The 24,319-nt window shown below is 41.4% G+C and overlaps 1 protein-coding gene across 5 annotated transcripts in view; it reads left to right on the top strand.

Annotated features, from left to right (window-relative positions):
• Positions 1–24,319, top strand: part of TRAF3 (TNF receptor associated factor 3) — a 136,976-nt gene that overhangs the window by 39,775 nt on the left and 72,882 nt on the right. For all 5 annotated transcript variants that reach the window (XR_004540177.1, XM_033952950.1, XM_033952952.1 and 2 more), the window contains exons 2-3: positions 9,306–9,564; positions 24,111–24,162. Coding sequence is in view for 4 of the 5 variants with exons in the window: in XM_033952949.1 (XP_033808840.1) it covers positions 9,306–9,564; positions 24,111–24,162 (311 nt within the window). In the remaining variant the exon portion in view is untranslated. The remainder of the gene's footprint in view (positions 1–9,305; positions 9,565–24,110; positions 24,163–24,319) is intronic.

The following is a 24,319-nucleotide window of genomic DNA, read 5'->3' as shown; positions in this document are numbered from 1 at the left end:
GTCTATCCCATCTGGCCTTAAAATCTGGCACGCTGCTGGCCTCAATAACCTGGAGTGGAAGACTATTCCAGCGATCAACCACCCTTTCAGTGAAGAAGAACTTCCTAGTGTCACTGTGCAGTTTCCCGCCTCTGATTTTCCACGGATGCCCCCTTGTTGCCGCGGGACCCTTGAAAAAGAAGATATCTTCCTCCACCTCGATGCGGCCTGTGAGATACTTGAATGTCTCGATCATATCTCCCCTCTCTCTACGTTCCTCAAGTGAGTAGAGCTGCAACTTCCCTAACCGCTCCTCGTACGGGAGCTCCTTGAGTCCCGAGACCATCCTGGTGGCCATTCTCTGGACCGATTCCAATCTCAGCACATCCTTGCGGTAATGTGGCCTCCAGAATTGCACACAGTACTCCAGGTGCGGTCTCACCATGGATCTATACAGTGGCATAATGACTTCCGGTTTACGGCTGATGAAACTCCTGCGTATGCAACCTATGATTTGCCTTGCTTTGGATGAAGCTTGCTCCACTTGGTTTGCAGATTTCATGTCTTCCCTGAAAGGTCATGCATGTGGGTTGCAAAAACTTGGGGAACGGTACAGTTTAGGGGGTGAAGAACTTTGTCACGAAAGAGGAGCAGGACTTGGGTGTGATAGTATGTGATGATCTTATGGTGACCAGATAGGTTGAAAAGGCAACGGCGAAAGCTGGAAAGATGCTAGGATGCATTAAGAAAGGTTTGGTGAGTAGGAAAAAAGAGATATTGATGCCCCTGTATAAGACTCTGGTGAGAGCTCATTTAGAATATTGTGTACAATTCTAGAGACCGCACCTTCATAAATACAGGGTGGAGTCGGTTCAGAGGAACAGCTACTAAAATGATCAGTGGTCTTCGTAATAAGGCGTATGGGGACAGACTTAAAAATCTCAATACGTATACTTTGGAGGAAAGTTGGAAGAGGGATGTGATGGAGATGCTTAAATACCTAAGTGGCATAAATGCGCATGAGGCAAGCCTCATTTGAAAGGAAGCTCCGGAATGAGAGGACATAGGATGAAGTTAAGAGGTGATAGGCTCAGGAGTAATCTAAGGAAATAAAAGTACTTTTTTACAGAAAGGGTGATAGATACATGGAATAGTCTCCTGGTAGAGGTGATGGAGACAAAGATTGTATCTGAATTCAAGAAAGCATGGGACAGGTACATGGGATCTCTTGGGGAGAGGAAGAGATAGTAGATGCTGTGGATGGGCAGACTGGATGGGCCATTTGGCCTGTATCTGCCATCATGGTTCTGTTTCTATATTGCATTGTAGACAGCTGATCTTATTCCCACAGCATGTGCAAGAATGTTAAGATATTAACCTTCCAACTGTCATGTTAGGATACTTCTTATCAGAGGTATCTGAAACACTTTTTACATATTACCCTGAATGAACTTGATCCCTTTTCAAAGGATCAAGAACACCTTAACCAAAGGAAGTATCTGAATAGCATGAGAAGTACAGCAAAAGTGTAATGGACTGAGAAGTAGAACTGAATTAATGACCAAGTGTCCAAGTTTATTAATAGTTTGATATACCGACCGTCGACATGTATCTGGTCGGCTTACCATGCTAAAAAAGTATAGAGTATAAAATTTTAAAATAAAAGAAGGGGTGATGGGAGCGAGGTTGAGATGATTACACTGCCATAAATGATACAGGAAGAGCTAGAGGTGGGGAAGATTAGTAATTGCATCATTAAATAAAAAATAAAGGGAGGTATGAAAGGATGGGAAGGAACATCAAGGAAGGGGAGGATGCTTCTTAGAAGTGGTTCTCTTGAGAAAAAGAAAAATATGATGTGGCTGGAAAAGAGATTTTATCTTATGGTTTGGAATGCATCCTGAAACAAAAAGGGTTTTGTTTTTTTTAATCTTTTTTAATTTCAATTTGTTTTTATTGATATACAATATACAGCACACTGAAAACTATTACAAACTTGAACCAGAACATCAGATAAGAAAGTCTACCGCGTGGTTTCTTCGCAGAGACAAAATGAATCCAACAGAAACAATGTCCACCCCCCCCTCTTCAGCCTCCCCCTCCCCCCCCAAGCAATCCAGTGTCAAAAATTGAAAAGAGCGCTTTGGGCCCCATGGGACAAGCTATCCCAAACAGGAGCCCAAATAGCTCGGAATTTTCTCTTAACGACCAGGGCCACAATGTTTAACATCCAAATATTCATATTTTAACAAAGAAAAAAGCTAATTTTTCCACATAGTAACAGTGGGCACCTCTGCCTGCCACCATAGTAAAAGAATGCATTTCCTTGCTAGCAAAGAGGCTCTTTGTAGTAACAAGGAATTACCCTTAGACAATCCCAAAGAAGAAATTAGAAAGAAAAGCAGAACGTCCGCCCTTAAAGGAACTCTTCTCTGCATGATCATCTGTAGATGAAGACCAAAAGGTTTTCAGTCTGTCGCAAGACCAGAACATATGGTAAAGGCCCGCTGGCGTTGAGGATTCATTTAGTTAATTCTGAGATATCTTATCCCCTACTCCTGCCTTTGCACATCTCCAGATGACTAAGGAGAGTTGCTGCTGAGGGTGGGTTGTTTTTTTTTTTTTAAACTTTCCTATCATTCATTGCATTTGTTTTCCATCCTATTGTTCTTGTATTGTTGACTGTTCAGAAAGCCTTCTAATTGGGCAGTGTATCAAAAGTTGAATAAACACAAACTTGATGTGCAAAGCAGAAAGTCTCTCCTCTCCAAGGCAGGTGGATCTGCCATTGATCCTAGTCTTTTTGAAAAAGGTCTCTATCTAGGCCTATCCCTTAATTCTCTAAAGGTTACAAATACAACAGCATTTGTATTCCGCTACATACCAAAAAATATTGGATCAGTGTGGATTAACAATTCCAAGCTAGTCAGATACCAACAGATTTACATATCATATGTTTGTATATAACCCGAGCCAAATATAAACCGAGGTAACTCCCCTCCCCCTCAAAACAAAGGAGGAAAAAAGGTTGACTCGAATGTAAATGGTGTGTGTGTTAATATTTAAATGACCTGCCCTGCCAGGCTCTGCACCCAGCCCCCCCTTCTTCCCTGCCAGGCTCTGTATCCAGCGCCCCTCCCTCCTTCCCTGCCTTGCCAGGCCTTCGCCCTGTTTCCCCTCCCTTCCTCCCCTGCCCTGCAGGACTCTGCACCCTGTCCCCCTCCCGATGCCTTGCAGGTCTCCACCGGGCCTGCCATAAGACCTGGTGGTCCAGCATTGGGCCGGTTCAAGAGGGATCCCTCCCACCTCCTGTCCTGGCCAACTCTAGAAACTTTTACCTCCCTCCTGCTTTCCCAGTGTACCTTTTAAATCCCTGGTGGTTCAGCGATGAACCGGGGCAGGAACAATCTTCCTATGCTTCTGCCCTGTGCAGAGCCGCTAGCTCCCTACTTCTAGAAGACCCCGCAATAGATATACCCCAATCAACATCCGGCTGGTTAAAATCATCTATTAGTAAAATGTCCCCTTTTTTAGATATATTATGAATGTCTACTATTAAATCTATCTACTTTTTCCGTCTGTGAAGGAGGCCTGTATACAGGGTCGGATTTTCCTATAGGCTAACTAGGCTTCAGCCTAGGGCCTCAAGATCCGTGTCACATTTTTTATAAAGGTTAGTACCAATAACAACATGTTTCATTTAACATATTGTTATATATCACAGTAATAATGTATTTTATTATCTGTCATGTAATTTACAAACTTAAAAATGGGAGGTGAAAGGGCCTCATAAGTGGAATAGCCTAGGGCCTCTTTTCATCTAAATCCGGCCCTGCCTGTATATCACACCAATGTAAACATATTCACCATTCCCTCATTCCAAATTGATCCACAGTGCCTCTTCCTTGCCCTGCAGATCCTGCAATTGTGTGGCTTTAATATGATCTTTAACATATAACACTGCTCCCCCTCCTTTTCTTCCTACCGTCTTTCCTGAACAGATTATAGCCTAGTATAACTACATCCCAGTCATGGTTCTCTGTGAACCATGTCTCTGTGATCGCCACTATATCCAACTCCTCTTCTTCCATCACAGCTTCTAGATCAGGGGTGGGCAATTCCGGTCCTCGAGGGCCGGAATCCAGTCAGATTTTCAGGATTTCCCCAATGAATGTGTATTGAAAGCAATGCATGCAAATAGATCTCATGCATATTCATTGGGGAAATCCCGAAAACCTGACTTGATTCCAGCCCTCAAGGACTGGAGTCGCCAAACCCTGTTCTAGATAAGAACATAAGCAGTGCCTTTGCTGGGTCAGACCAGAGGTCCATCATGCCCAGCAGTCCGCTCACGCGGCGGCCCATCAGGTCTAGACCTCTACATAACTCTCTATCTATACCCTTCTATCCCCTTTTCCTTCAGAAAGTTGTCCAATCCCTTCTTGAACTCCAATACCGTACCCTGTCCTATCATTCCAGGTGTCCACCACCCGTTGGGTGAAGAAGAACTTCCTAGCATTGGTTCTGAATCTGTCCCCTTTTAATTTTTCTGAATGCCCTCTCGTTCTTGTAGTTTTCGAAAGTTTGAAGAATCTGTCCCTCTCCACTTTCTCTATGCCCTTCATGATCTTATAAGTCTCAATCATATCCCCTCTAAGTCTCCGCTTCTCCAGGGAAAAGAGCCCCAGTTTCTCCAGTTTTTCAGCGAATGAAAGGTTTTCCATACCTTTAATCAAACTTCTGAACCCTCTCGAGTATCGCCATAATCTTCTTTAAGTAGGGCGACCAATATTGGACGCAGTACTCCAGATGCGGGCGCACCATCGCCCGATACAACGGCAGGATAACTTCTTTTGTAATACCCTTCTTGATTATACCTAGCATTCTATTTGCTTTCTTAGCAGCCGCTGCGCACTGTGCCGACGGCTTCATTGTCTTGTCCACTAATACCCCCAAGTCCCTTTCTTGGGTACTCTCACTCAATAACAGCCCTCCCATCGTATAGCTGTATCTCGGGTTTCTGTTTTCCATGTGCAAGACCTTACATTTCTCTACATTGAACTTCATCTGCCATCTTGTCGCCCACTCTTCTAGTTTGTTCAGGTCCTTTTGTAAATCTTCGCATTCCTCTTTAGTCCTAGCCCCATTAAATAGTTTGGTGTCGTCTGCGAATTTTATTATTTCGCACTTCGTCCCTGTTTCTAGATCATTTATGAATACATTGAATAGCAGCGGTCCAAGCACCAACCTCTGCGGAACACTACTCGTGACCCTCCTCCAGTCCGAGTAGTGGCCCTTCACTCCTACCCTCTGCTTCCTACCCGCCAACCAATTCCTGATCCATCTGTGTACATCTCCTTCCACTCCATGGTTCTTCAGTTTCAGATCCAGAATCTTGTTTCCCATACTTCGAGCATTAGTATATACTGCTTTCCAGACATTGCCCCCTTTTCCCATCCGTGTAGAGGCATTCAGTGATTTATTTACCTGAGGGCTTATACTCACCCGGGAGCTTTGATCACCCTGCCCCCATCACTTCTAGTTTAAAGCCCTCTTCAGTAGATTAGCCAGCCTACTGGTGAAGACACTTCTTACCTTCCCTTCTTTCATCAGCTACTTCTATGACCCATTAACATTGACCAGCAATGCTACACAGACTTGACAGATCTCCTGTTTTGTGGAACTTGGTTTCATTATAAACCACCTAGTCTGACATTTTTAACTATCTTTGTCCTGTATTATTGGAACAACAGTTTAATACTCCAAGATCTGCTGGGGGGAGGAGGGTTCACCTGCGGTGTTTTACTTAGGTTTGATTCCTAGCAGGGTGCATCAGTTACTCTTATTTTTTTTTTTTTAATCTTTATTGATTTTCAAACTTCGACAGTGCAATACAATTAATTGAACATAAAATACTGCATAAAACGCACTATTAACTACACAAGTAGTACATAAAACAATCATTTTCTCCCATCCTTCTCCCAATTATTAATACAATAAGACATATGATGTGATTACAATATTATAATTAAGTAATTTAAATCCTCAAAATACATTTCCCTCCCTTCACCCACCCTGGATGTGTAAGGAAATCTAAGAAAAGGAAAGATACATGACCCTTATTGCGAGGTAACAAATGTATTCAATGGGTTCCACACTTTATTAAATGAACTACTAAACCCCATACATTCCGCATTCTCTCATATTTACTCTTCTTAACTGGAATTCTCCTGGGGATTTTTGTCGTTCCAGGTGACCCAGTAGTTATTCTGTCTCCAAACCTTCATTTTGACACTTAACCATTAGTGAAAAACATTCTCTGCGCAGACACTAAATTCAAATGGCTTTCTGTTTTCATTTTATATTGGACCCTTCTTGCTCCAAGCATATTTGTGACCCATATCTTCATGCTTTCACAGTGCCACATGGTACTTGTTTTCGTTTGTCCAGGAGACTTTCCTTTCTGTACCTCTCTTGCTAATAGTGCTTCACTCCACAGTTTTGGGGGGAACACTGACTACACTACATCCCACTTGTTTTGGACTGGTCTGGTATGGATGATAAGGAAGGAGAAGTTGTGTCTTCCCTGACAATTTTCTTTCCTTTAGTCCTACCCATCTACTCCAGAAACCCTCCCTGACTGAGTGATTTTGGAGGGGGGGGAGGGAGGGGGTGTTATAGCTCATGTTGATTCTATATTCAGGCTTCTCTACAATCTCTTAACACATCTGACTGCATGACATATCTGTTTGTCAGTGGAGTATAGACCTCTGTTAATGATTAACTTTTTGACTGAATAGAACACGACATCTCAAGTTTTCAGTGTTGACCAAATGTATATTCATGAGCACTTCTACTTGGCTAGTTGAAATACTGAACATTCTGTGGCTGCATGATACCCTTAAGGGATGAATCACTTAAAACTATTTTGTTTCTCTGTCTCCATTCGCTAATGAATGGACACAACATTTGCTTGTTCTAGGCTGGTCTGATAGGACTAGAGGAAATAAAATTATCAGGTAAGACCATGATTTTTTAACTTCCCTAACAACTAAGCTAGGGCATTTCCCCTTATAATTCATTGTATAAATATATAAATATTAAAACTGTGGTATTATCTGAGAAGCAAAAAGACACTGTCCACTGCCAGAGACTTTGTGAAATATCACTTTGTTCACTGCTAGAGACGTTGTGAAATAACAAAAGCCCTGAAAAAAACCCCAACTTTCAGAATCAGTGTAACAAATAACCATGTCAAAATCAGCATTATCTCCCAGAACTCAAATTATAGTCTGCCTATAAGAAAATATTACAAATGTCACATTGGACCCTAGAACACCAGTATTCCTCCTTTTGAGACAACAGCATAAGTCAGACTGCTACATATCACTCCACAGAATTTGTAAGCTAGTAGAATCCTTCACCTTCATTAAGCAGGAAAGCAAGGGGAGAGAGAGTTGGTGCCCTTTGGGAAGGAGGAGGGGAGGGAGAGAATGTGTGTATGTGTTGGGGTGGGAGGTGAGGGGGAATGAGAGATCATACCAGGGAGTAGTCAAGGGGAGCAGAGAGAGTACCTGGATTGAGTTGGGAGGGAATGGTGAATGCTGGGACCACTGCAGATGTTTTTAGGCGTGTGCTAGTAAATAAATAGTGTACAAAAACATATTTTAATTTGGGGATTGACTACTATATTTTAGGAACAGTGCCTGTTTTAAGCCATGCTAAAATTAATGTAATTCTTTTCCCATCCCAAAGATTTTAAAAATTTAGGATTCTTAATCACATTTTTCAACACTCCCACAACGTTACTGGTAGACTAGATCTTGGTTTCAGTCCCGAAGTCCCTGTTGAACTAAGTTTATCCCAGGACAAGCAGGCATGATATTCTCACATGTGGGGTGACGTCATCTACGGAGCCCCGATGCTAAGTTTGTTGTTCATATGTACCTTTTTTTGGTTTTTTTTTGTCTCCTTTGAATTTGTAGTGCTTTCTCTCACATCAAGCGGCATTACGGGGCAAAGATCTGGAACAATTGCTCACGCCTACTACAACTAACCTGTACAATCCTACTCCACAACAACTGATCTCTAGCGATGCTAATAACTAGCTTCTATCCTTGTTAATTCTAATTAATTTGTAACATCTTTTAACCATTGTAAACTGCATAGAACTTCACGGTCCTGCAGTATATAAACTGTTATTATTATTTTTTTTTTTTTTGAGAGATGGAGGAAAGAGTGGTTATATTTAACATTGCCTAACAGACATACACTCCTATGAACGAACTTTCAGCCCATTAATGTTAGCAAAATTATGGCCCTCTTTTACTAAAAATAGCACAACAAATGGAACCCAACGGATCTTGTTGCCAATAGAGACCAAACAAATATCAAGGAAAAAATTGGCTAACACAATAATACTCCTGGAAAAAATGTTTGAAGGATGAAAAGATGTGGAATCAAAAATTTTTTTTTGAAATGATGGGACATCAGTATGAGCCTCTGATAGCACACGAAAACAGTTGGCTCAGGCAGTAACTCATTAGTGACTAGCACCAGACATAAGTCTGAATAAGAACTGCCTCATACATCATATTGTCCTGTGTGATACGTAATCAAATAAGTGTATGAGCTTTAAATTCTTACAAACATTTACTCTAGGAGAACAAAAAAATTAAAAAAGCTTAAATACTAAAGCATGAAATAAAGTATCTCCCAAGACGAAATGAAATGAAGTGCTGTGAATGTTGAAATGCTGGAAATAAGTCTCTGAAAAACTTTAAGTGGTGAATTAAAGTGCAAATGCAACCACTAAAAAAATGGTGAGTTAAAATGCAAGTGCAAACGCTGAAAAATATATCAAGTTAAAGATATCAGAGGCTCATACTGATGTCCATCATTTCAAAAAAAAATTTTTGATTCCACATCTTTTCATCCTTCAAACATTTTTTCCAGGAGTATTATTGTGTTAGCCAATTTTTTCCTTGATACCTCTTTTACTAAGCTGGGACGCTAAATGCTCTGACGCTCATAGGAATTCTGATGCGCTTCGGAGCATTTAGCACTCCAGGCCACGGTATAAACCTCTACAGTGACTTAGTAAAAGGGGGGGTTATATGAATAGATAAAGTTCACTCTTACTGCAATTTTTTTTGTATAAGGTAAAAACTTAGGCTAATGTGTTTTAAGTTTAATGATGTGAAGATTTTGAGATCCATATTGTATAGTGGCTCAGTGTATATCATTCAGAAAAATGACTCTGCTGTTATATTGAGAGAGGGCAAGACCACGTGTGTGTGTTTATTTATTTATTTCATCTTTTACAGAATTTAGCTATTATAACATGGATGCTGGGAGAACGTTAGAACCCACTGTATCAGTGCAAGCAGTTCAGCAAAAAGTGAATCCAGATCGAAGCCTTGAAATTACTATTTATGTGCCGGAACAAGGAGGTTACAGAGAGAAATTTTTGAAGCCAGTTGAAGAAAAGTATAAATGTGAAAAGTGTCACCTTGTGCTCTGCAATCCTAGACAGACAGAATGTGGACACAGATTCTGCGAAACGTGTATGACTGCATTACTGAGGTATGTGTACTATTTTTCTGCTCAGCAAATTATTTGTTCTTCATTTCTTTAATCTAATCTAGTCTTCGATTTATGTAGCGGGTCATCTCTTATCGGAGCTCGACTCGATTTACAAATAGTTAGGAGACCAGAATATACATAAAATGATAAGAAATAAAAATTAGTAGAGTTTAAATTAGAAACTATCGTAAAAAAAGATCTTGCATTGTTATTGATTAGTGGATACTGCAGGTAAACTTTTTAAATATTGTGAAAAAAGCAAGGTTTTTAAGGTTTTCCGAAACATTTGTAATTGGCCTATCGTTCTAATAGAACCCGTTGAGCTTCCAGCATTTTTCTAGCTATCTACAGTATCATTTGCTAAATATAAGAAAGCTAGATCTTGACAGATCTCTAGGTCTAGGAGACAGCCTAAAAACTTGGGAACCTCTTTCTCACCCTTCTCATTAACTCTATCAAAATTGGAAGGGGGTTAAAGGGGAGACCTTCTGTGGTTCCTATAAAACAGGGGTGTCCAATGTCGGTCCTCGAGGGCCGCAGTCCAGTCGGGTTTTCAGGATTTCCCCAATGAATATGCATGAGATCTATGTGCATGCACTGCTTTCAATGCATATTCATTGAGGAAATCCTGAAAACCCGACTGGACTGCGGCCCTCGAGGACCGACATTGGACACCCCTGTTATAAAATATGTCCAAGGGAGAAGCTTAGTAAATCAGGCTGTTCCTCACATATACAAGGGTTCTTCAAAAAGTTTCCGTACTTTCATGTTTTTGCAGGAAGTGGTAAGAGGGCGTGTCTTAGAATGGCTCACCTTGCAAGTAGTGATGTAATTTGCTTTTGAGATACTTAATAAATAGTAGTGAAAATCCCTTGCAGTATGCAGTCAACAATAGCTGTGCTTTAAGGCAGGGGTCTCAAAGTCCCTCCTTGAGGGCCACAATCCAGTCGGGTTTTCAGGATTTCCCCAATGAATATGCATGAGATCTATGTGCATGCACTGCTTTCAATGCATATTCATTGGGGAAATCCAGAAAACCCGACTGGATTGCGACCCTCAAGGAGGGACTTTGAGATCCCTGCTTTAAGGTATTTAGCTTTTTTAATTTCATTTTTGCTTCACATACGAGGGTCATTTCATAAATAATGCACAGGTTGGCAACATTGGGGAGTGGATGAGACAATTGCAGTAAACCTTGTTTAATTTTCACTTCAGTGCTTGAAGCAGCAGAACGTGTGCTTAGGTGCTCTGTAGTGTACACAGTGTGGCTGTGACAAGTGTGGGAAATTTAGACTGTATGTGTCTCTGTTGACAATCAGAGGTTGTACATTAAGATTGAAACTACGTGGCAAAAATCCGACAGAAATCCACAGTGCATTACGTGAAGTTTGTGGTGAGTTAACAGTGGACCGTAGTATAGTTTCTCAGTGGGCATCTCATTTTCAGAGTGGTAGTGTGAGCATAGATGATGATGCAAGACCAGGAAGGCCGAAATCAACAACCGATGAACGATATGTGAAACTCGTGGCGGATGCTCTTGAACAATAATGTCATGCGACATGCGAAGAAATTTCTGAAACCACAGGGATTCCACTGACATCAGTATACCGAATTCTGGCAAATGATGTAAAAATGAAAGCAACAGAGACGCTTGGACAATGCAACTGTGAAACAAAGATTTGACGTTGAAGGTCAGGCATTCTTGAATTGCATTGTTGCTATTGATGAAATATGGGTCAGAGACTTTGAGCTGGAGCTGAAATCACAGTCCAATGAGTGGAGAGCTCCATCTTCCCCACAAATTTTGACGAGCTCAATCAAAAGTCAAACAAATGATGATTTTTGCTTATGATCATGAAGGCATCATTATCACAGACAAAGTTCCTTGTGGAAGAAGTGTCACAGCAGTGTATTATCATGATTTTTTGCAAAAAATGTGCAGAAAAATGCACAAAACCCGATCTTAATTGCTCTTGGCTGGGCCACTCATTCTTCACGACAACACTCACCCGCACATAGGGAATGTCGTCATTGAAAACCACGCAAATACGGCTGGGAAGTGTTACCTCATGCTCCTTACAGTCCAGACATGAGTCCACCAGACTTCAACCTTTTTCCAAGGTTGAAACAACCTATGCGTGGACTTCGTTTTGCATCTCTGGAAGAGCTTTCTTCCACCATTACCCGGTCCTTTCGGCAACTGAACAAAAACGGTTTCTTGGATGGAATAATGAAGCTTCCTGGACGTTGGGACTCGATCATTGTAAAGCAGGGAGACTATATTGAAGGATTGTAAAGAAATACTTGAAAAACAAAACAAAACATGTAAGTAAAAAAGAAATAGTGTGCATTATTTATTAAATGACCCTCTTATTTTTATGGTATATGTCCTTGCTAGCCTTTCCATTTTTCTCCCCCCCGCCCGCCATGCCTATGTCTTCTCCTCTTTCTCCTCATACTCCCATCCTGTCTCAAGTCTCTCAATTGCCCCAGAAGTCTCCTCCTCTCATATTCCTAGCCTGTTTCCCACTTTATCTCCTGCTGCTGCAACAAGAGAGGTCAGAGTCTTATGATTTCTTAGATGATTATGAACTTTCTTTAAGGGCGATCTTGATAAGACAACCACTTCTAGGTAAAGTCACTGTAGTCTTCAGCCTTTTCTACTTGTAAACTGTTTAATAGTGGATGGATGGAGCTCCAGCTATTCTGTTTAGAAATGGTTTTATAATCTTATCCAGATGATGAACATCTACTATCTTTTCATAAAGTTCTCCTCTGTCTCTCCCCCCCTTAAGCCCCACCCTCCACTCTCCTATCTCCTTCCCAAAATTCCAGTATGACCCTCTCTTACTCTATCCACTAAAAATTTGCATCTATATGCTTATAACTTTCCGTAAATCAAACTACGGTATTTCCCCCTTCTCTCCCTCTGCTTAATCTCCCTGTATTCAATTCTCTCTAAAAATTATAAATCCAACCACTAAACCTGTTGTACTACTTATATGTCTAGTTACTCCGCACTGTGTATGTTCATTTGTAAACCGTTCTGAGCTATTGGGAGGACGGGATAAAAATCTAAATAAATAAATAAAATAAATAAATAAATAATCTCTCTGAAATTTGTTTTGATTGTGACATGAGTTTCCGTTAACCTTTTTATGCTGAAGATTAAACTCTTAAATCTTCCACACATGGATTCTGCATTAATCTTATTGTTCCTACTTTGCATATTTTTGTGTCTTAAGAAAAACAAAATTATTCTGTATCCCTGTAGCCCAGTACAGACTAATGCGCTGAGCCCCCCTACCAGCAGATGGCGCTAAAGAAATTTAATTATTCCAGTGACATCCCTGATATAATGGCTGGTGCAACCTGGAATTATATGGACAAAAAAGCAAATCCAACAAATCTGCAATAAAAATGCAGTGGAACAAAGACAAAACAGGATTGCAGACAGATGTACAAGATGCAAGCAAAGTTTATTTAAAACAAACAATTTGTTCCCAACAGTTTTTCACAAATTCTATATCACTCTTTTTATCAGTACATCATAAGTTTCCTCTCCACTAATTTACTATTTGTTCCAGGTACACACCATCTGTAACCACAATTTAGTGATTGAGTATACATTTTCTCACTAGGACCCCTGAAGAAGACATGTTGATCGAAACACGGATCCCATATTCGACTGGAATTTTACACCGCCTGAATTCAGTTTTAATTCTTTCTTCTTCTGAACCTCCTACCTCGTTGTTCTTACCATTTATGTTCTTACCATTTGTATTTCTTTCCCAGTTTCCCTTATGGTTTCAGTCTGTCCATTTGTTTATTTGTTTGTGATATTAACATATTATGCTTGTAAATCCCAAATCTCTGTTCCCATTTTAATTATGTATATCGTTTAGAAGTTTGATAAGCGATTTAATCAAATTTTAAATAAAATTAACAAAAAGAAATTCTGTAAAAAGTGGTCTATTTGTACGTAACAAATTGTTTGTTTGTTTTAAACAAACTTTGCCTGCATCTTGTATATCTGTCTGCAATCCTTTTTTGTCTTTGCAACCTGAAATTATCCAATATGCCACCATCTCTGGGTCGAGTCATGCTGTGCAAGGTCAGTTGTCCCAGATAGCTGACATGACCCATCAGTCAAGTGGTGATAGCCTTCTGGTTGGCACTGCTAGAGTTTATTCCCCTTTTGGAAGGAAGGTATTCTGGGTGATGTCTGACAAAGTCACTGATTTGGCTTACATCAAGTAGGGTCATCCAGAGTGTAGCAGTAGGCTGGCTGGATTTGCTTGTGGATCAAGACCCATCTCTCTATGATCTAACGGTGCACATTGCAGGGTCTGAGAATATACAGGTGGATTTCTCAGCTAGAATGTTCTGGATTCAGGGGACTAGAAGCTGATCATCTCTGATTTCTAACTACTGGTGGATTGCTGGGGTGGTACTTTCTTTGACTTAACTAATGTGTCAAATATACTCAGTTTTGTTCCTTTCAAGAGAGATATTTCTGAAGTGGTTTAGGCACTTGAGGCATTAGAGTGCACCTTATACATAGTAAATGACGACAGATAAAGACCCGTATGGTCCATCCAGTCTGCCCAAACATACATGCTCCATAAATTAATCATTTAATTTAAATGGTCCTTTTTCTTAGATGTTTCTGGGCCAGAAGCCCAGATCCCTTCCCGATATGTGCTTAGGTTCTATCTACTTGAGTCTCCATCAAAGCTTACTCCAGCCCATCTTAACCATCCCAGCTAGCGAAGGCCTCCCCAGCCTGTCCTCAACTGAATGTACACATACGGGACACAGACTATGCAAGCCTGCCCATTACTGGCCTTAGTTCCTTTAATGAATACCCATTATTTATTGATTAGAGATCCTCTGTTCATATCCAATGCTTGTTTGAACTCTGTCACCATTTCTTTCTCTACCATCTCCCTCGGGAGGCCATTCCTCGCATCAACCACCCTCTCCATAAAGAAGAATTTCCTAACATTACCACCCCCTCAACCTCAAATTATGCCCTCTGGTTTTATCATTTTCCATTCTCTGGAATAGAGAGTGATGCTCTGAACATGGCAGGAGCTGCTCTATTTATTTCCCCTGGCCTCTTGTTGGCAGGATCCATTAAAGTAGGGGTTCTCAACCCAGTCCTCGGGACACACTCAGCCAGTCAGGTTTTCAGGATACGCACAATGAATGTGCATCAGATAAAATTTCATGCACCTCCGCTATTGTATGCAGTCTATCTTATACATATTTGTTTTGGGCATCATGAAAACCTGACTGGCTGGGTGTGTCCTGAGGACAGAATTGAGTAGCCAGCCATCACTTGCTAGTCATCTAGTAGTCCTGGACTGGCCTCGCCATCTGTAGTATACAGATCTTGTTCACCATCTGGTGGGCCCTCATCAGGGGCAGATCATGGAGCACAGTGCAGTGGTCATGGGAGACCAATATCTCTTTTATCTTACAGCATGGCCCCTGAGAGGTGGCGCTTGAAAAATAGAGACTTTGGTGGCGATCATCTCTATCTTGCTTAGAGCTTGCAGGCACCCTGACATTTGTCTGACTCTGGTATGCTTTCAAGTGCTGGGGTGCAGAGTGAGTGATTTCTCCCTGGCAGGCACAGGTGCAGGAGATTCTGGAGGGGTTTTTTTTTTGGCAGAAAGGCCAGGAGCCACACCTTTAAAATATGTAGGAAAAAATTAGCATTTTAAAACTAAAATTACCAAGATAATGTGACTCTCCTTTTAAGCTCATTCACCATACGTCCTTGACAGATCTTCACTTGAAAATGGTCATATATTCTGTGAGATGTATTTTGAAATTGCAGACATTGTCTTATAGGGCACTTTATCCTCTGTATTTTGAAGACTCTGGTTTTGCAGCACATTCTTTCTTTCCTTCCAGCTTCTTGTTTGCATTTCACCTAAATCAGATTTTCTCCCTGACAGGTTTTAGAAAGACAGTAGTAGGGAGTCTGGAGGGGGGCTGTATCGAAGAAAAAATTGGGCAGACTGGATGGACCTTTCGGGTCTTTATCTGCCGTCATCTACTATGTTATGTTACTATGTTTGAATGTGTCTGATTCTACTCTGCTGTCTTTAAGGTCATAAATTTATTCTGCAAGTTGGCGTAGTCTTGTGTGCAGGATCATGTAAGGGTGAGACAGCATCTGTTGGTTGCCTCCTGTCGCATCATGCCCACAGACTATTTTCCTTTGTCTCCGCTCCTCCAGCAGAACCTTTGTTTGCATCCATCCCTCTGTCACACAGAGCTCTTTCTCAATGTTCCACCCTTCCTGTGAGTAAGGTTCTCTTAGCTGCTGCCTATCCTAATATTTCTTTTGGGAGAGGGGGAAACTCAGAGCCCTCTGTGCTCATGCTTTGTGCTGCTGTTGACTAAGGGAGAGGATTGGCGTGTTCTGTGCCTCCATTCTGTTCTTTGTCAGTGTGTATATGGCCTATATTCTGCTTTGCTGCTAATTGTTAGGGATAGCAGAGTATATTCTCTAGTTTTGCTGCCTGGCTCTTGTTCTTGTCTCTGGGGTTTCACGAGAAAATCAACTAACTGAATGTGAGCAGGTGAACATATGCAGTATTTTGCTTTTAGAACAATGCAGTGAAGATTTTTTCCACCTAAGTAAAGCTATATCTTTTATCCTTAAAATCAAAATTGTTTCTCTCTGATTATTGCAGAAATGAGGAAAATGTTAACTAATAAAATTGCCACCTACTTTGGAAAATCCCTCTTCAACCATAAAGTAGTTTAAGCTTATGAATAAACCTGTTTATGACAGAAATGTACATGTATTGTTCAGCTTATTTAGGAATGATATAATTTAGAACTGTCTTGAGATAGTGGCTTGCTTGTTGACTCGTTTGTAAATGCCATACAGTGGCATAGTTAGGGGGAAATGGGGGGGAGGGGCAGATCGTCCCAGACGCCATCTTGGTGGAAGCGCCGGCACCTCTCTGTTCCCTTACGCCACGCTTGTGCCCTCCCTTTCCTGCCACCCTGTAGCTCTTTAAAATCTTTGCCAGTGTAAACAGCATGCAGAGAAGCTGCTCAGGCTGGAGAAGATTTAGAGGTAAGGGGTGGGAAGGGCCACTGTGAGTGTGGCGTGGGGGTGTGGAATGAGTAGAGGGCCAGAGAGGAGGGCGTGGGGGCGGTGTGTGTGTGGAGGTTGCGCCACCGCCCTGGGTGCCTCCCACCCTTGCTACACCACTGATGCCATAAGTTGCCATATGGAAGAGCTAGGTGCGTTTCCTGGGCTGGCTATGCTGCTGGGAATGCAACATTGATGGCATATGGAAAGAGTGACGGGCATAAGAACATAAGAATAACCTTACTGGGTCGGACCAATGGTCCATCTAGCCCAATATCCCATCTCCACGGAGGCCAAGCCATATCACAAGTACCTGGCAAAACCCCAAATAGTAGCAGCGTTCCATTCTACCGATCTAGGGCAAGCAGTGACTTCCCCCATGCCTTAAGCCATTCAGTTGCCAGATCTATAAAGAGCGCCTAAATCAGCATCTATGTTAATTTCCTAAATGAGCTTTAACAAGCTCATGGTTGGAAAAGAAAATTTAATTGGCCAATAAATGCCTACCCAATTCTATAAATGGTAAGTGCTTAAACAAGCATGTTTGTGGGGGTGGAAGCAGAGATAGGCACCATTAGGCATGATTTTGAAAACAACTTGCACCTGCAGTGTAAGTCAGTAAAGCTCTGACCTACATTACCAGCGCCTAAGCTTTGTGATAGGCACCTTAAGGCTCGATTCTATAAATGGTGCCTAAGTGTGATTGACTTGCAGCTGATGCCTTTCTACAAGGAGCCTGCTGATTTAGGCACCCTCGGTGGCCACACTTAGAAATACAAGCCATAATTTAGGAAGCCTAATCAAGACCAGTTGCTGTGATGACTGGGTGAGATTGGAGGAGGATATAAAAATAGGTATGCCCACCCTATTGGTAGTTATGAATGAAATCTCATGATAATAGTGCCTAATAAAAGCTGGTTCTGATTACGTTGAAATCTTGCAGGAGCAGATGTAAACTACTTGGGCAAAAATATAAAATTTCCTTGGTAAGCTTGTGCTTAAGAATAACTTATTCAACATATTCTGAACAACAGAATTTACAAGGAAGGTAATTTACATAGAAATACTGTAAATTGTAAATAAAGATCAGTCAGGTTGATTTTAGCGAATGACATGGAGACGGGATCCCATGGTAAACTGCGGTAAATCTGCAGGAATGGGGAAAATCCAGAAAGTTTACCAAGGGTCCGAGAGCAAAGCTTTATAGGAGCGGCGGTAAGCCTTGTTTCTGCAGTAAAAAATGTGATTGCCACGGGTCAACCCCTCTTTGCCTCTCTCCCCATCCACCTCCCTCCTGAGACCCTTCAGTACCTTAAGAGCAGAGGCCTCAAAGTCCCTCCTTGAGGGCCGCAATCCAGTTGGGTTTTCAGGATTTCCTCAGTGAATCTGCATGAGATCTATGTGCATGCACTACTTTCAATGGCATATTCATTAGGGAAATCCTGAAAACCCGACTGGATTGTAGCCATCAAGGAGGGACTTTGAGATCCCTGCTTAAGAGCTATAGCGATGGAAGAAAATACTTCACAGGGGCATTCCTTCAACCAAGTCCTTCCTTCCGATGTAACTTTGGCAGCCTTAGATCTCTCTCTGGACAGGGGGCAGTTGCTCTAGTTGCACTCCCCTAATACTATTCTTTCTATATGTGATCTTTGTTTTGCACAATATAGGAGGAAATTGATCTATTTCTTTGGTGTTTACTACATACAAGGTGTGTCATCTTGGAATTTTGGTTCAATTTATTATATGTTTATCATGGATTTGGTATTTGTGATTTGTGTGTGTGACCAAGGTTTCCGTTAGCATGATTTTTCTATGTACATAACATTCTGTAATAATTTGGCTTGTTCAGTTTTCTTGATAGTGGTGGGGATATTTGTGAGACGGAGACAGGGGTTTCTGTATTTTTTTTTTTATTTATAAAATGACAGTTGTTGAGAATATTGTATCTCGTTATACTTTATAAAATTATTTCAATATAAAATCATAACTATTCAAGGATTATGTGGATGGGATCAGACAGAGTTCATGGGGATGGGGACAAAGTTCATGGGAAAGGAGCTCCATGGGGATGGGGACACATTTTGTGTCTATGTCATTCTCTATTTGATTTAACATCAGTCTTCTCTGGCACTTGTAAATTGTTTATTTATTTATTTAAAAAGCTTATAGCCCGCCTAAAACCTAAGCGGATTCTAAAGTCACAAAATAAAATCCATAACGTTAAATAACAAACAATAATATCAAAACATATAATTAAAATTATATTTAACTCGTCTTATAGCCCGTTACATTAACGGGTGCTAGAATATATGTGTGTGTGTCTTGTCTTTATTTCTTTCTCTCTCTCCTTAGCCACTTTCTGTATTTCTTTCTGTCTTTCTTTTTCCTCGGCTGTCCACCCATTCTCCCTTCCTTTTACCTTCCCTGTGTCCACCACTACCCCTTCACTGCTCCCCTTATCCAGCAGCAACCCTTCTCCCTTTTTTTTATCTCCCCCCTGTCTAGCAGCACCTCTTTCCTGTCCCGCTGTCCAGCAGTAGGTCTCTCTTCCTTTTTCTTCCCCTGTCACTTCCCCTGTCCATCAGCACCTCTTTCCTGCTCCCCCATCCAGCAGTAGGCTTGTTTGTCTTTTTTTGCTGTCTGTCTCCTTGGCCGCTGTATATCTGTTTGTCTTTGTTCTGGTGTCTATCTCTTTTAATCTGTCTCTGTAGCCCCTGTCTTTTTTTTCTGTTTGTCTCTCTCTCCTTGTCCAAATTTTTTTTTTTCCTTTAAATCTGTCTCTTTAAACCCCTGTTCTTCTGTGTGGTGTTTTGACTGTCACCTTCTGTCTATCTCTTTGGCTGCTGTCTGTATTTCTTACTTTTGGTCTCTCTGTCTGTGTTTGTTTTGGTGTTTGTCTCTTTGGCTGCTGTATGTGGATTTTTTTTTTCTGTGTCTCTCTCTCCTTTTGTCACCTACCTTTTTTTTGTGTAATAATGGAAGTTTCACAGAGTAAGTTGTTTGAATTATTTCCCCTCCATTTACCTCCCCCCACACTACTTCCCTGTACAGCAGCAGCATTTCCCCTACCCCCCTTTCCCTTTCCGCGGTCCCGACAAACCTGTGACTCCAGCAGCACTCTACACATGCTGCTTCGTGGCCTTCTACTGTCCTGATTTGCTCTGCCGCGTCTCTGATGATGTCATCAGGGACGTGCCAGAGTAAATCAGGGCAGTAGAAGGCCCTGAAGCAGCGTGTGCACAGTGCTGCAGGCTGCTGGAGCCGGGACCGCGGGAAGGGAAGGGCCTAAGGAAACCGGTTGGATTGCGGGAAGGAAGGAGAAACTGATTACTCTGTACTGCCGACTCTCTGCTGTGCTGGAGCTGGATGAGCCTGAAGCCGCGAGTGTGGGGCTGTTTCTGAAGCCGCGAGGTGGTGAGCAGGGAGGCTTGTCTGGCGCACATGCGCACTCCTACCACCACAGCCCGACAGAACAGGGATCAGGGAAGCACGGAGTGAGAGTGCGCATGCGCGCTTAGCATTTTATTATTATAGATTATAAAGTATATTATACAGTATTATAATCTCAATTTCAAGTTTTACTGAATAGTAATGGCTGTAAATTGTGACTGTTCAACAAAAAATTGCCCTGTACAGAAAATAGAGATGCCACAACTATTTCATTGTATGCAACAAAAATAGCAGTATTTATAGACTCAAAAACACCAATTTAAGCAATCCTATCTTTATCAGATATGCCTCCACCAGCCTTCTATTGTTTGGAGTGGCTGTATGAATCAATATCGGCATATATTGTCATCATCCAATCTGCTTTTTTATTTATTTAATTTTGTTATTTATTTATTTTAATTGCAAATTCAATTACTAAACTCTCATATCCATGTGTTTAGTGAATGAAAAGCATTAGATAACTTAGCTATAAAGCCGCTTCATTTTTGGCTTGGACGGACTACTGTTATGCTTTCTTTGTCTGCACCGAGAAGGGACTAGCTGACATGTTTCGCTGTCAAGCTTTATCAAGATCAGTCCCCTTCAATAGCAAGAATCTCCACTCTTGTGATGCAGTACTATCTTCAGGTTATAGTGAGTATAGGGACAAAGCTTGCATTCACAACCCCCTTCTTCCATTCCCATGGCTAACATGCTTGAAGATATGGGTAGCTGGTACTACAGACTTAGCTCCTGTATGCACTCATATCTGAGAATAGCTTTATATTGCTTGAGTGTTTGTTGGGGGAGTTATCCTTGGACAAGCAGGCAGCATATTCTCACATGTTGGTTGTCGTCATTCACAGAGCCTGGTACGGATAGTGCTAAAAGAATACTGTCACTTTAAACTTCTTAAGAAGCTTCGAGACTGTCCACACCATGCATTCACGAATGCCTTCCCGCCCAACATCGGCTCGCTGTTCTTTAGTTCTTCGTTTTCCACGGAGCAAATAAATTGTGTTTTGGACTCTGTCCAATCAAGTTGCCTTCCCGTTCAATTGTATTTTTGCCTTTCAGCTCATTTTTCTTTTGTTTTCTTGTGTTTTCCAATGTACTTTACGTCAGTCTTTTTCTTAAAAAAAAAATATATATATATATATATTTATTTATTTATTATCCTCATGCTTTTTTCCTCAGTCAGGCCTTCGGGCTTTTTCTCTCTGTTTTTCGGTCTCGGGATGCCAACATTGAGTTTTTTTACCTTGCCACCGAGATTTTCCCTCTCATGTCTAGGCATTCTAGCAAGTTCAAAAAGTGCACCAGTTGCTAGCGTCCTATCTCCATCACTGACCGCATAACTGGTGCATTCAGTGTTTGGGGCCGTAGCATCGGCTAGACACTTGTATCCGCTGTTCTATTTTACAAAAATGCTCTCTTAAGGCTCAACACATCCAGCAAGAGAAGCTGTTTAGATCAGCCATAGCCTCCAGTGACAAATCGATGCCATTTGTACCAGCATCAATGCCTCCCTCAACATTGGATGCTGTTCATGCATTGAGTAAACCTGCTAAGAAGCTGTCCTCTTCACAACCAGCGTCGCAGGCATCTTCTGCATTGAGTCCCTCGATGCATGCAAAGCATTGACGTCATCATCAATCTCCTTCTGTGCAGGCTGTTTCTTCTCCAGGGCGTGCTTCCTCATTGAGGTCATCCACCCCTTGACACTTTGCAGCACCAATGGTACCGGCTATTGAGCCAATGGTACCGGTGCAGTCCTTCCAGGACCAACTGAAGGAGTTTTTTCAGAGGGAACTCGGTGATCTGTTTAAGATACACGTGGTACCGATACTTGCATAGACTCCCTCAATACTGGCCCACCCTGAGCATGGCACATCAAGGCCTCATGCTACCGAATCCACCTCTCCAGTGAAACATCAAAGGACATCGAGATCCCACGATACCGATGCTCGCTTTTCTAAATCCAAGAGAACATCGCATGGTACCGGCTCACATTCTCCTCGATGTAGGTCGAAATGTACACACACTTGACGTCGATCGTCATCTGACCGGTACCGACATCATCAAAGGAGCTCTTCTCAACACTGTCACAGTCAACATACTCATCTGACCAGGAAGCATCCTTCTTCTCCTTCCTATAGAGAATCTCTTGGAGTTGGGGATGTTGATTCTGATCTTTCAGAACAAAACACTGATACTGATCTTGAACCCACACTATCTGCTCCTGAGTCATATGGCATCCCAGCAGTTCCATTTCCTCCACCGCCAAGATGCAGATCACCTCCAGAAGGAACTATCTTTCACTAAATTTATCAGGCAGATGGAGAAAGCTTTGCCTGTTAAACTGGAGTCAGACATTATTAAACCCAGAGCAGAACTCCTTGAAGAATTAGATTTTGACAAACCTCCTAAATAGCTTCTCAAATTGCCTCGTCACAATCTACTTAAGGAAGCTCTGTTTGAGAACTGGGAGACTCCTCTCACTCTTCCCATAGCTCCAAGAAAGATTTACTCTTGTACAGAATACAATTCTGTCCTGGCTTTGATAAGTTGCAATTACCACATCAGTCTTTACTGGTAGAATCCACTCTTTAAAAATTCTCCAGTACAAGATTATATTCTACTGCATCACCAGGATATGAAGGCCATATTGTGGATAAATTTGGGTGCCGCTTCTTCCAGAACTCTATGTTGACCAGCCGAATTCTCAGCTATAACTTCTATATGTCATTTTATCTTAAGCAACTTATAAAGAAGTTGGCTGATTTTGAACAATATATTTCATATGAACGACTTCCAGAGATCCAGGAGATTACTCATAGCTATTCCAAACCAGAAAGTTTATGGCACGATCAGCTTTTGATGCATTTGATGTGATATCCAGAGCATCGGCTATGTCTATTGCTATGAGACATCTTGCTTGGCTTCGAGTCTCTGACATGGTTATTAATGTTCAGGATCGTTTAGCAAATATTCCCTGTCTTGGTGAAGAGCTCTTTGGGGACAAGGTTGAGGATGCCACCCAAAGACATACACAACATGAACAAAACTGGACCACCTTAATGGGGTTCAAGGCTAAGACTCGGCCATATAAGTCTTCCCAGAGACCTGCTTCCTCATCATACAAGAGACATTATCCAACCACCTTGTCCTCTTCCAAACCCCCACCACAGAAGAGGCAGAAATCACAGAAGCCTCAGAAACCTCAGCTCCTCAAAACCCAGCTCGGTCTTTTTTGGCATGCTTCTAGAGAGCATAGCCGCATTTCCCCCATCTTAGCCACCTCCCCAACCCATCAGAGGCCAACTTCTCTTGTTTCATCAATGCTGGGTTCTCATTACCTCTGGGCTCTTCTGGGAGAACAGGCTAAAAAATTGACTACTTAAATCAGTGTATCTCAAACGGTGTGTCAAGAGAAGAAGAAAGGGGAAAAGGGCTAGGTCTGTTATGGCAGAGTTAACAAAAGTGAAATTTAATCATATTTATTCATTTCATTTCCTTGAGTCCTGCCATACCAGTTTGATACCCTACCTGCCTAGAAGACTTCAGTTTTATGGCATATGTAGATATCTGTTAGAATTCTATGTTACAGTGATCAGATGGGCTATAGTTCTGGTACATCGGTAACTTAATTTTGCTGTGACAGGGGAATACTGGAGAATTCCAGAAGGCAACAGGGTGGTCGCTAGAAAAATAAATATTTCTGCCTCCAACTGCTGGCAAGCAAGGGACACAATCCACTTGTACAGACTGGTATGGTAGAACTCAAGGAAAGGAAATTAACATGTATGACTAAATTTTACCTTGTTTGCCTGTATTTTTTACTAGAAATTTTTCAAGTGTAGACTAAGACTAAACTGACCCCCAAAATAATTAATTTTTTTAGTTTCATCTTATGTTTGTAAAGGCAATAGTTTGAAGAAACTGATCAAATACAGTTTGTCTAAACATTCTTTTCTTTTCTTTTTTCCAGTTCTTCTAGTCCAGTATGTGTTGCTTGTCAAGAAATCATCATTAAAGATAAGGTATAGTATGCCTCTTATCAGTTCTAATTACTGATAAATTTACAGAAGAACTCAGAATTGCATTCTTATCATAGATTATATACATTCACATTTTTCTTTTAAATTCCAATGTCTTATATTTTAATGGAAAATGAGTACAAATACCAGAATATACTGA

The sequence above is a fragment of the Geotrypetes seraphini genome, chromosome 7 (assembly GCF_902459505.1).
Source record: "Geotrypetes seraphini chromosome 7, aGeoSer1.1, whole genome shotgun sequence".
Taxonomy (NCBI): domain Eukaryota; kingdom Metazoa; phylum Chordata; class Amphibia; order Gymnophiona; family Dermophiidae; genus Geotrypetes; species Geotrypetes seraphini.
The sequence above is the reverse complement of the archived record's forward strand: the minus strand, read 5'-3'. Positions and strand labels throughout refer to the sequence as shown.